General features: G+C 47.5%; 1 protein-coding gene across 1 annotated transcript in view; it reads right to left on the bottom strand.

The window, feature by feature from the left end:
* The window catches only part of LOC138981607 (uncharacterized), a 70,272-nt gene that overhangs the window by 36,841 nt on the left and 19,863 nt on the right, over nt 1-13,568 (bottom strand). The window contains exons 7-11 of the mRNA XM_070354579.1: nt 5,635-5,715; nt 4,139-4,308; nt 3,270-3,381; nt 2,211-2,363; nt 1,009-1,114 (exon numbers count right to left, since the gene is read on the bottom strand). Coding sequence (XP_070210680.1) covers nt 1,009-1,114; nt 2,211-2,363; nt 3,270-3,381; nt 4,139-4,308; nt 5,635-5,715 — 622 coding nt within the window. The remainder of the gene's footprint in view (nt 1-1,008; nt 1,115-2,210; nt 2,364-3,269; nt 3,382-4,138; nt 4,309-5,634; nt 5,716-13,568) is intronic.

Here is a 13,568-nt window from a genome sequence, read left to right as displayed (position 1 = left end):
TAGTTAAAACAATTTCATCTTTTTAAAAACAATTTTTCTAGATTATCTTATATAACTATAAGTGGTCGTTGTCTATGAATTTTTTAATGCTTGTATGTTATTTCTTACGAGAAAACTTTTTATATGTAAAATGTTAAATTTTAATGTCTAATGTAAAGCGCCATGAGACTGCCATTTGGTGATCATCATCATCATCACCATCACAATCACCATCATCATCATCATCACTGTCATTAACAAAAAGTCTATCAGTATCATCCACCCCTGCTGTCATCTGTTGTTACTGTCACAAGTTATTTTTGTCTTTCTCATCAACATTGATGACTATTGTTGTTGTCATCTATATATATATACGACTTGTGTCTGTGTGTGTGTGTGTGTGTGTGTGTGTGTGTGTGTGTGTGTGTGTGTGTGTGTGTGTGTGTGTGTGTGTGTGTGTGTGTGTGTGTGTGTGTGTGTGTGTGTGTGTGTGTGTGTGTGTGTGTGTGTGTCCGCGATGCACGGCCAAAGTTCTCGATGGATCTCTTTCAAATTTGGTGGCCATATTCAGGTACACCCCGGACACAACCTGGTCGATGAGATATTTCAACACGTGCTCTCAGCGCGCAGCGCTGAACCGATTTGGGTTTTCTCTGGATCCACTCCCAGTAACTCTTCCTTATCTTCTCCAGTGTTTTCAGCGTTTATCTCCCTTCCTTCGTGTGGCGTCAATCCATATTCCCGTTTCTTTTTTAGAAGGTCACTGTCGACAACGCTCAATCCATATTCCCGTTATACTATTTTTAGAAGGTCACTGTCCCGGCAAAGCCGGGTATTACTCTTCTCCAGTGTTTTGCGCATTTATCTCCCTTCCTTCGTGCGTCGTACATCCGGCAAAGCCGGGTCCCGGGTATTCGGCTCAACTTCTTCCCGACGAAGCCGTACCCGGCGAAGCGGGTATTCATCTAGTCATACATACATGTGATTATCATCATTACCATCCTCATCATTTTCATAATGATTTCTTACCAACACCCCCAGCAGGCCTGTTGTTGGGGAAGATGCTCTTCATCTGCCCCAGGGCTTTGGACACCTGGGTGGTCAGCCTCACCAGGCTTCCATGCAGGATGTCATACTGGGGAACAATAGCAATAACAACAATAACAACAACAGTGACAGTAAAAATAACAATAACAATAACAAAAACAACAACACTAACAAGACTTTATTGTCCATAAAAATACACATTTAACCTGCCTGTGGAAACAAGACAATATATATATATACAGGCATGTAAAGATGTGTCAGGGTCGCACACAAGTTGCGCCCCCGTTACCAAAATTGGAGGTACACATTACCTCCGACAATATAAATCAGCTTAATCTTAACTTACCACGGACTGGCTTTTTGCTTCTTTATATTGAAACAAGAAAAACAAACACACAATCAATCAATCAATCAATCAATGAAGCTTATATCGCGCATATTCCGTGGGTACAGTTCTAGGCGCTCTGCAGTGATGCCGTGTGAGATGAAATTTTATACGGCCAGTAGATTGCAGCCATGTCGGCGCATATTTACCTTTCACGGCCTTATTCCAAGTCACACGGGTATGGTAGACAATTATTAACTGTGCCTAAGCAATTTTGCCAGGAAAGACCCTTTTGTCAATCGTGGGATCTTTAACGTGCACACCCAATGTAGTATACACGGGGGGTGGTTCGGACACCGAAGAGAGTCTGCACACAAAGTTGACTCTGTGAAATAAATTTCCGCCGAACCTGGGATCGAACTCGCGCTGACAGCGGCCAACTGAATACAAATCCAGCGCGCTACCAACTGAGCTATATCCCCGCCCCACACACACCCTCTTCTACTTAATCCTGTCCCTCCATTCCCCCTAGCTTGATTTGTTTGCTAAAGTTCCAACATGCTGTCAGGCCCATTTATTGCTGTTGAGCTATCTCTTTTGTTCTTTCTTACCCCCCTAATGTGGACACACAGACACAAGACCAAGTACGCACGGTGAATATCCTTCAATCCATATCATTGTCTGTCGGGTAATGGAAACCCCCCCCCTCGGGAAAAAAATGCATCCCCCGAAAACAGAGTATGGCTGCCTAAAATGACGGAGTAAAATGGTGATGGACATAAAATAAAATCTGCTCCTACAAAAACACGGGTGTACATTGGGAGTTGCAGCCCATGAATGCAAAGGAAGAAATACATACCTCTTTCATGACCATGGCTAGCAGACGCCTGTTGCTAGGCAACAGATCGGTGATACTGTTCAGCACACACAGGACATGACGCAGATACCACAGGGAGGGACTGAAGTCCACGCTGATCTGTTCCAGATACAGGATACGACGGAACTGCTCGCCCTGAAAGGTCAAGGTTATATATATATAGAGGTCATGGTGTACGTGAGTCTATCATGTCAAAATGGTAATGCTACTCATAATTTACAGCTAAGAAAGTGTGAAAATAGCAAGGAAACAAATAATATCTGTTGTATAAAGCAGTACACAGTTTATAGTCACAGCTAACACATGTACTGCACATGACAGCCAGAATAAATTTGTGGTTTACCAGCAAGCAGCCAAAAATTCCATCAAGCTAAGTTCTTGTTACTAATTGTTTGTCTGTGCATCTAAAAGAGCGTGGGTCGATATATTTGTGATTGTAATGTATTGTTTTGTCAATAACAAACGTTCCAACAACTTACCTTTTTTGTTTTTTTATTCTGAATTTTGAAACGTTGGCAGTCTCTTTGTTTTTGGATTTGTTAAAATACAAGTTGAGTTTTGAACAATGATTGCACAATCAATTCTTTGAAAGAATTAATGAGTGAGAAGACAATACAGTCTTATCATGACAATTATATGGATGAGAGAGTAGCAAATAAACAAGAATTTCTTTCTTTCTTTATTTGGTGTTTAACGTCGTTTTCAACCACGAAGGTTATATCGCGACGGGGAAAGGGGGGGGAGATGGGATAGAGCCACTTGTTAATTGTTTCTTGTTCACAAAAGCACTAATAAAAAAATTGCTCCAGGGGCTTGCAACGAAACAAGAATTTCAGAGAGCCCAGCAGGAGAATACCATCATGTAAAAATGCGTAAAGGTTGATTAAATTAGATCAAGATCAGCAAACATGACCAAAAATATTGAAAAGGATGAGGTACTAGGCAACAACAAAACTGAAATGTGGAAAGAGCAGTAATAATTACATATCCACAACCAGGAAAGTATAACAAACAGAACAAAATTCAAGACATTATACATACCACTCCATATCTGAGACCGAACTCTTTGAGCAGTCTGACAGACGCAGTCGACAGGGGCGATACCAACATCCCTCCCGCCTCCTCTGCTTGGCGGTGAAACTCACGCTCATAACTGAACAAATAAAAACGATAATAAATCAATACATCTTGCAACATATTAATTAAGGCATAATGGACACAAGTCAAAATCTCCAACACATTTTCCTTGCAGAACAAGTATGTTTAGTATAAAACAAAATATCACCTTAGCTTAAAATGTGGGTGATTGGGAATAATATTGGCCTAATCTTGCACCTTCTGTGTACCTAAAGAACACCTCATTGGTACCTCAGGGTGGAGCTTATTTAAATATTTTTACTTAACATGCTGTTAAAGTTCTCCCAGAGATATATAATAGCACATAATAACTATCCTAAGCTCACAGAGAAAGTGAGAGGAATTGGAGAAACGAAAAAAATGCACACAAGCAGGAGTACAAAAAACTCCATCACTGCACATTATCGTCAAACTCAAAGGCAAAACATACAGCGGAACCCCCTGACCCTGCTTTTCAGATTATTCTGTTCATAACCTCTAGCTCTGCAAATGTACCACCATGTTAAGTCTCCCTGTTTTTTAAGACCTGATTTTCTCAGATTTTGGGAGGTTGTAAAAGGGAGGTTCCACTGTACCCAAACAATTTCCCCCGAAAGCAGAGTATGGCTGCCTGAATGGTGGGGTAAAAACGGTCATACAGCATGAGTGTATGAAGGAGTTTCAGCACATGAAAACAGGAGAAGAAGTACCCGAATCAAATCAAAGCCACAAACGTTGAACGCTGAAGAAGAAGAAGAAGAAGAAGAAGAAATCAAAGCATACAATTAACTCACGCGAGGAGTTTGGTGAGGAGGATGCGGAAGTCATCATGCACGCTGTGCAGCTCATGCATCAGGTCCTGTGCGTTGCCAGGGAAGGGGAGGGAGTAGTGCCAGAACTTGCCCAGCAGCTCTGTGATGTGGCTGTGCTCTGCCTTGCGCCACTGTTCAAACCCATTGGGTGGCTAGAGGCAAGACAAGAAAACTCACTTTCACAAAATAGATTTTGTTGTTGTTGAAGGGAAGTGGTTGGAGAGTATGCAGTTATAGGTACCCATGATGAGAGGCCACACACACTCACAAAAACTCACTCATACACATGCGAACACACACACACGCATGCACGCAGCCACATGCACAAACACATGCACGCATGCTCACACTCACGCACGCATGCACACACACACACACACACACACACACACACACACACATGTAACACTCATGTTGAGACACACAGACCCTCACACAGCCTTTTCTCTCAATCCATGCACTCTTATCTATGGGTTGCTCGAACACATATACTGGGGTATGTGGAGCTACAGTGGCAAACCACCCCAAGCACCCTCCCTGGCACCTCAACTCTCCTGACTGTCCTACATTTCCGGTGGTCTTGAAAGAGGAACACCACTATATTAACCAATCAAAATAGGCTGTACAGTGGAACCTCCCTTGTAAGACCTCTAAAAATGCGGGGAAATCGGGTCTTAAAAACGGGGGAGTCTTAAAATGGAGGTCAATTTACAGAGGTTATGAACAGAAAGTCTGAAAAATCGAGGTCTTAAAAAGGGAGGAGTCTTTCTTTCTTTCTTTCTTTCTTTGGTGTTTAACGTCGTTTTCAACCGTTCAATGTTATATCGCGACGGGGAAAGGGGGGAGATGGGATAGAGCCACTTGTTAATTGTTTCTTGTTCACAAAAGCACTAATCAAAAAATTGCTCCAGGGGCTTGCAACGTCGTACAATATATTACCTTACTGGGAGAATGCAAGTTTCCAGTACAAAGGACTTAACATTTCTTACATACTGCTTGACTAAAATCTTTACAAACATTGACAAGGGTAAAAGGAGAAACAGAATCCGTTAGTCGCCTCTTACGACATGCTCATCGGGTAAATTCTTCCCCCTAACCCGCGGGGGGTGGGAGGAGTCTTAAATTGGGGGGTCTTAAAAGGGGGGTTCCACTGTACCCAACATATGCTACACTTTCATCTGAAAAAAAGTCAGATGCCATCAAATGGGCTGACCAGTTGAAGATTTCTTTTCAGGTTAACTGTGATGTGAGGCCCCTCTGATGAGTGGACACCTCCCATGAAAGGACACTTTCTGGGGGCCCTAATTTGTCTATTATCTTTACCAAAATCTACCTATCATGACAGGTCACCTGCAATGTAGGGACATTTATAACTGGTCCCAATGGTGTCCTTTCATCACAGGTACCACGTACTGTATCAACACACAAAACATGGTCAAATACTGGACATTTCTAGTTGACTAGAACACTGCAAATACCAGAAAGTCTTGGGGTCTGTAGAAAGGATGCATGTTGTTTTCCAGCACAGCTAGCTGCCCTGCAAGCTCTTCTGCCAGTAACTGTAATCACACAGTTAACACACACTCAAACACAGCCACTACAAATAAGACCAATAAAAAATAAAAACCCAAATTTCGATTTCCCCTAACCAACCCTTTTTCTTCCTCCCGACCCTAGAACTATTTCTTGTTTTTAACCCTTAAATTTTTTTTGATTACAAAAATGACAATTTTGCAAACTTTACAAGAAAAGTTACTCTTCTCTAACAATAAGGGGATAGTCACTGAGTTCATTCCGGACAATAAAAAGCAGCATATATGCACCTGTGTAAAAAAAATAAACAAACTCATAGAAAAAAAACAATAACCCAAAAAACGGGGTCCTTAGTTTTTGGCCCTGTCATCGGAATTTTTTATTTAATTTTTTTTTTTTTTTTACCTTAACACACTCCTCACACACAGCCAGGACACATAACCAGTACATTGCCAAGCTGACATACAGTTCATACATATAACCCGAGTATGTCAAAGTCAAACTGCACAAGAAAAACATCTTGTTCACACACTGATCAAAGTAAAAAAGCGGTCAGCTGCATGCACTGGATTCTTCTTCTTCTTTCCTGGGCTGAAACTCCCAAGATCACTCCTGTTTTTGCACGAGTGGGTTTTCACGTGTATGCATGCCGTTTATACCCTGCCATTCGGGGGAAGCATGCTGGGCATTATTGTGTTTCTATAACCCACCGAACTCTGACATGGATCACAGGATCTTTTCAGTGCGCACTTGGTCTTGTGCTTGCGTGTACACACGAAGGGGGATAAGGCACCAGCAGATCCACACATAAGTTGACCTGGGAGATTAGAAAAATCTCCACCCTTAACCCACCAGGCGGCCACGGCCGGGATTTGAACTCTTGATCTTCCGCATAGGAGGCCGATGTCTTATCCACTAGGCCACTGCGCCCGTCGTGCTGATTGTTGTGGAATACACCGCGCGCGCCAGGGCAACACTCTCATTTCGATCACCGAAAGTAGAATTAATCCCAAACATTTTTAATAGTCTCACAAGTATGTTAACATGCATACAAATACATGCAGGCACATATATACACACGCACACAGACAGACCGACAAAGAGACAAGACACAGTGAGACAGACAGACACACCGATGCATGCACACACACACACACATGTAAAGACACAAAGAAATATACAGACGTAGTCTCTCTCTCTCTCTCTCTCTCTCTCTCTCTCTCTCTCTCTCTCTCTCTCTCTCTCTCTCTCTCTCTCTCTCTCTCTCTCTCTCTCTCTCTCTCTCTCTCGATCTCTCTCTCCCCCTCTCTCTCTCTCTCTCTCTCTCTCTCTCTCTCTCGATCTCTCTCTCTCTCTCTCTCTCTCTCTCTCTCTCTCTCTCTCTCTCTCTCTCTCTCTCTCTCGATCTCTCTCTCTCTCTCTCTCTCTCTGTCTCTCTCTCTCTCTCTCTGTCTCTCTCTCTCTCTCTCTCTCTCGATCTCTCTCTCTCTCTCTCTCTCATTTAAATGACACAAAAAAGAATGAAAATAAAAGATTCATCTTTATAGGAAATCCACACAAGTTAAAGTGCACACTGTGACACAGACACACAGGGTGCTCTTCAAAACATGCAATGTCTGTCTGTCTCTCTCTCTCCCTCTCACAAATCTAAAGAAGAGAGATGAATAAAACAGAAGCCTGAATAACCTCAAAACGGTATGCTGCACCTTTTACATCCAATTTCCGTGCACGTGCACACACACACACACACACAAACAGGTGTTACAATTACAAGAAAACAAGTCATTGTTAGTTTGTAGTAGTCACCCATAGTTCCCTCAAAACCTACAGAAGCAAACTAATTTCAGGAAAAATAAATTCATTGTCCCAATTCAGACAGATGCACAAACACAGACACCTGATTTTTTTTTTAAAATTTCAGAAGGAAATATATTTTGTACACACCTGATGTTGTACTATTCAACCAATACTTTCTTACGGTACTATTTGTGAAAATGCAAAATAAGATAAATGGTAAACTGATATTTTAACCCCTAATTCTGCGAAAAATACACACAGAAAGGACTTTCCACAAGAACTTAATTGACTGATCCAATAATTTTTATCTTCAGGGATCCATTATCATGTATGATGTCTTCTTTGTACTGTTTACTTCACGAAAGAAAAGAGAAACAAACCAAAACAGAAAATCCACAATTACTGGCAACATTTATCATCAAAGGCAGTTATTGAAAAAATGTAAACAACATGAGAGTGTAATATTATCTGGAAGAATTCTAATGTTAAGTTTCACAAATATCTGTCCATTACTTTTCTGGGAATTGCTCTACATGCATACACCCTCACCCTCACCTCACTCTAAATTCCCAGAAAGCCGGAATACATTTAGTCAAAAGGGACTAAAGGTACAAGATAGTTAGTTAGCTGTTGCTTTTCGGGTCCAGCGGACCATAATAGGCCAAATCAGGACCCCAAAGGTACAAGAGGGAAGAGGCAAAAGTCTAGAGGTCAAGGAGGATTCAGGGGTGGGACTTTTCCGCGAATCCGCGGACACAACTTACGAATTCCGCTGGGGTAATCTATTTTTCCGCGTCCCATTTCATCACAGTATCTATAACTTGTTGACTGAATGATATGGAGAGAAGTGAAGATGGAACAGAACACTGGAGGCTTGAGAGTTAGATCATTGTGCCGACTGAAAACTCCTGATAACTAATAGTCATTTTGAGCTTCAATATATTGGGGCGTCACTTGGATCATACTATTGCCAGTATTGGATTATGGATACCTTGTATATTACGTTAGTATATATGCACCATTACAATGTTACCATTGTTGTGTGAAAGTTTTTTTGGTTTTTTTGGTTGTTTTTTGGGGTTTTTTAGGGGGGGGGGGGGGGGGTTGAGGAGAATGTCTTTTTATCCTGATCCAAACAAGTTAAGTCGAAAATTTTTAATTAAATTTTCATTTGATTAATATACTTACCCGAGTCACATATTTAGCATTGACGCAGTCGAGATGCTAGGTAAACTGAAACGCTATCCCGTCTATAGTATAAGGGAAGCAACCCAAGCTAAAAAAGTAGCAAGCTTGCTACCCTGGGTTGCCTCCCGTAGCGTGTCACGCCACAGATCTCGTACCCAGTACGAGACACCCTCATTCGACTTCTAGAATCCAAAGAAACTACAAGCGGGGAAGGTGGGAGGGAATTACTTATGTGACTCGGGTAAGTATATTAATCAAATGAAAATTTAATTAAAAATTTTCGATTAAATTACATATTCTTACTCCGAGTCACATATTTAGCAGATAACTCCAACAAGGTGGTGGGTAAGAAGTAAAAAATTTCAAACTCACTGTTAAGATCTGGAGAGGCATTGCCCCGCTGCCACCAGTGCGGGGAGGGTCCTTGAGCCATCACGGCATACCGCGGCGATGTCTCTCAAGTAGAACGAGATAAAGACGTCGTCTGAACGCCAGTATGCTGTGCGCAGGACGTCGTCGAGTCTTCGGGACCTCAAAACAGCCAATGACGATGCCCATGCCCGGGACTCGTGCATTCTAGCCGACTGGAGAGGGAAGGCAGGCTGAGCCCCCCCCCTTTTGTGCCAGACTCCACACATAAGCTTGTTTTATGAGAGCCGACACCCACCTGGCCAAGGTAGTCCTCGTGATATCTCTGTCCATGGACGTATTCAAGGAAATAAAGAGGAGCTTCTGGGAGCTCGACCTGATGGGTTGAGTCCGGGCTAAATATGCCTCCAGGGCCCTAACCGGGCAATTGACCATGTCTGGGTCATCTTGTGCCACAATATGAGACAGGGGCCTCACAAGGACACAGGGAGAAGGCTGATCCGGTGTCTGATTCTTGGCCAGAAAGGCCTCCCGGAAATGCAAAGACAAGGAGCCGTCACGCTCTCGGCCGATGTCCTGCGGACTGCCTGAAAGAGCGTGTATCTCGCTACCTCTGCGGGCCGAAGCCAGAAGTAGCAAAAACAGAGCCTTACGAGTAAGGTTCGCGAGGCTAGAGCCCTCTAGAGGCTCGAAGTCCGCCGAGCGCAAGAACTCGAGGACAAGGAAAAGATCCCACTTGGGCAGAGGAGAGCGCTTAACGTCCTGCAGAGACGCGCCCTTAATAACCCCAGCGACAACTCCACTAACATTGATGGTATGACCGATCTGTTTAAGAGTCGAGGCAATCGCCGACCTGCGAACCTTCAAAGAGGAGGAAGAAGCCCCCTGGGAAGACAAATCCGCTAAGTGGTTGGCTACGTGCATAGTACGAGGAGCCACCGGGTTCAGCCCATGAGCCTGACACCAGGTGACCCAGGCACGCCAATGCGACGAATACACTGAGGAGGTAGAAGCCCTATGCGAGCGCTGCACCAACTCCAAAGTGCGGTCGGAAGCCCCAGACCGCCTCAGAGCGGACCTCACAGTCTCCACGCGTGAAGATTGAGAGACTGCGGGTGCCCGTGAGGAACTCCGGTGCGAGGCTGAACGAGTTCGCCTGGTACCAGAGCCAGAGGAATTGGAGGGCCGTGTGCGAGTCTCAGAAGGTCCGGAAACCAGGGCTGAGACGGCCACAGAGGGGTGACCAGAAGCAGGGACGGCCTCTCCAATTCCGCCTTCCTGAGGACTTGGCTGAGCAGCTGGAAGGGTGGGAAGGCATAAGCCTCCAGCCCTGTCCAGGGGATGTCCAAGGCGTTGGTCCCCCACGCTTCCGGATCGGGGAAGGGGGAGACAAACACCGGAAGGCGCCTGGAGAATCTGGTGGCGAAGAGATCCACCACAGGCTTCGGGGCCACAGCCCAAAGGCGGAGAAGGGCACCATGCGTGATGGTCCATTCCGCCTGCAACACCCTGTCGGAGCGGCTGAGCGCGTCCGCCAGTGTGTTGAGGCTCCCTGGCAGGTAACGCGCTGAGAGAGAGATCTCCCGCTGGGAGCACCAGGAGAGGATCTCGCACGTTCTGCGGGAGAGAGTGGGGGACCGCGAACCTCCCTGCTTGTTCACGTAGGCAGCCACTGTCGTATTGTCCGTGAACAGACGCACACGCTTGGCTGCCAGGGAAGGGAGGAACGCGACCAGAGCAAGGAACACGGCCTCCAACTCTAGCGAGTTGATGTGCCATGTGCTCTGTTCCGCAGACCACAGTCCGGAGGCCGTGAGCCGGTCCGTGTGAGCCCCCCAACCCAGCAAGGACGCGTCTGTGAACAGGTCCATGTTGGGAGGGGGGGAAACAATGGGAACCCCCCTGCATACCCATCCCGAGTCCAGCCACGGGAGGGTTGCAGCCTGGAACCAATCCCCAAGGGGAACCAGAGTGTTCCAATCCACACAAGGAGAGTCCACCAACGGCTTCAGCGCGTGCTGAAGCGGGCGTTTGTGAGCTCTCCCTAGTGGAACCAGCAGGGCCATGGACTCCATCTGCCCCAGGATGGAGGCCAAAGTCCGAAGGGAAGCTCTCAGGAGAAGCGAAGTAGAGCGGATGAGAGCCTGGAGCTTGTCCACCCGCTTCTGCGAAGGCTGGACAGTCCAGGTGACCGTATTGAACGTCATCCCCAGGTAAGTGAATGACTGAGACGGCACGAGCTCTGACTTCGTCTGGTTGACCGAGAATCCCAGCAAGCTGGCCTCTCGGAGAACCAAGAGAGTGTGCTGCCTGCAGAGAGCCTCGCTCTGGCCCATGATGAGCCAGTCGTCGAGGTATGCTCGCAGCCGCACTCCCTGTGACCTCACCAGCGCGCAAAGCTGCCTCACCACCATGGTAAAGATCCATGGGGCAAGGGACAGCCCAAAAGGCAGTGCGCGGAACTGGTAGACTTGACTGGCCCACCGGAAACGGAGCCATTTCCGGTCGGCGGGATGCACCAGAATATGGAAGTACGCATCCGTCAAGTCGATCGAGGTCACCCAGTCTCCTGGGCGGAGAGCGTCCCGAACCGAGGCAGGAGTCTCCATCTTGAATCGAATCGTTCTCAAAAACTTGTTGAGAAACGAAAGATCCAAGACAGGACGCCAAGCTCCCGAAGCTTTGGGGACCGCGAAAAGCCGTCCATAAAACCCCGGGGAGCTGTGGTCCGAGACCGCTTCCACCGCGCCCTTCTCTATCAGTGAGGCAACCTCCGACTGGAGGACGGCCCTTGCCTCCTGTGAGAAGGGGGGCTTGAAGGCTGGAGGACACCTGGTAAGAGGGGCCTTGTCCCCCAGCCAAAGCAAGCGGAATCCCGACTTCACAACACCCACTAACCATCGGCTGCGTATGGCGGCCAGCCAATGTGGGAGTGCCCGAGCAAGGCCCCCCGCCATCACCAAGGTGGAGGGCGGGGGGGGCGTGAAGCCGGGAACGCTTCATTGGGGGTGGGGCTTTCCACTGGAAGAGCCCCTACCCCTCCTCGAAAAAGATCTCTTGCCCGACCCGCGGGAAGGGGCAATAGATCTTTTCCGGGAAGCAGGATGTGCCTGAGCAGAGGTCTTAGCCTGTTTGTGCTGAGCCTGCTGAGGAGCAGCCTGCTTGGGCTGCTTCAGGGACTGAAGCGCAAAGGAAGAGAACTGCTGTTCTCTGTTGGTGTCGATCTCCTGCTTCCTGGCATCAGCGGCCAGGTTGCCGAAGAGAGCACCATCCACCAAGGGCGACGATCTGAGAGTGTTTCTCGTCGACTCCTCAGAGAACTGGGAGTGGGTGAGAAACAAGTCCCTTCTGCACGAGACAAAATGTACGTACTGCAGAGAGGACAATCTCATTTGTTCCTCGTTCACCCTTGCCAGCGTGGAGAGGAGTGTGGATACGTCCTCCGAATCTTGCTCCTTACTCAAGGTAAAGGGAGCCAAAGATTCTGTAAGAGCACGTGAAAGAGCCCGCAGGATAGTCTCCGAAATGGAACTGAGTTCCAGGAGCTGCCTTCCCACCTCCTCAGAGGACAGGAGAGACTGCTCCGAAAGAGGGAGAACGGAATCCTTCTTCAAAGGCTTCGTCAAAAGAGGTAGCAATGCCGGCGTGACCGGAAGCGGCGCACGCGGCAGAGCAAAGGACGAAAGAAGGTTCCGTGAAGCCTTAGGCCAAGGCAACTTCCTTTGAGCCGCCAAGGGCACGAAGAAGTCCGCCTGTGTTGCAGCAGCCAGATAAGGCAAAGCATGTTCCGGAGCTGTGCCATACGGCACCAGAAGCGGAACTGCTGCTGGAGGCAACCCGCTGCCGGCAGGAGCGGGCTTGGCGAACAAACGAGAAAGCTGGAAAGCCACTGACGGTGATTCTTCAAACCGGAAGTAGCTGTCCTCCTCCTTCGCCCACCGGAAGTCTGCCATCGCCGACGGACCCGACGCCGAAGGCGTGGTCGAAGACGAAGCCCCTTCCGGGAAATATCGCGAAGTGACTTCCGCGGCCGCTTCAAGCGCTACCCTGAAGCTGGCCGGAGCCGCCGAAGGCAGCTGCTCCTCGTCCACAGACCCAAGGTCCGAAACGCCACATGACGGGGATGGCTCATAGCCCAAGGAACCCGACAAATGACGCTGCGAGGACAGGCCGGAAGCCAAACGCCCCTCCTGTTGGTCATCGACGAAACTCACACCCTGGCTAAGAGGAGGGTGAGAAACGCCAGCAACCGAAGGCAGCTGAAGGGAGGAGCTAGCAGACACCACCGGAGTGTGTGGCTGCTGCTGATCCAACAGAGGCAGAAAGCCCGAATGCCCAGGAGAACGACCGAATTCGAAATCCGCCGGCATCCCAACGGACGCGGCGAGAACCGAACCGGAAGAACCGGGAGGAGCCGGAAGAGCAGACGCAACGGCATAGCTATGCCATGGCTGTGGAGTCTGCCAGCTACAACCCGGAAGCCCTAGGCCGGAACCGGAAGTGACAGAGGACTGTGCACGACCAG

Source organism: Littorina saxatilis, linkage group LG12, assembly GCF_037325665.1.
Source record: "Littorina saxatilis isolate snail1 linkage group LG12, US_GU_Lsax_2.0, whole genome shotgun sequence".
Lineage (NCBI taxonomy): Eukaryota > Metazoa > Mollusca > Gastropoda > Littorinimorpha > Littorinidae > Littorina > Littorina saxatilis.
This window is presented reverse-complemented; position numbering and strand designations above follow the sequence as displayed.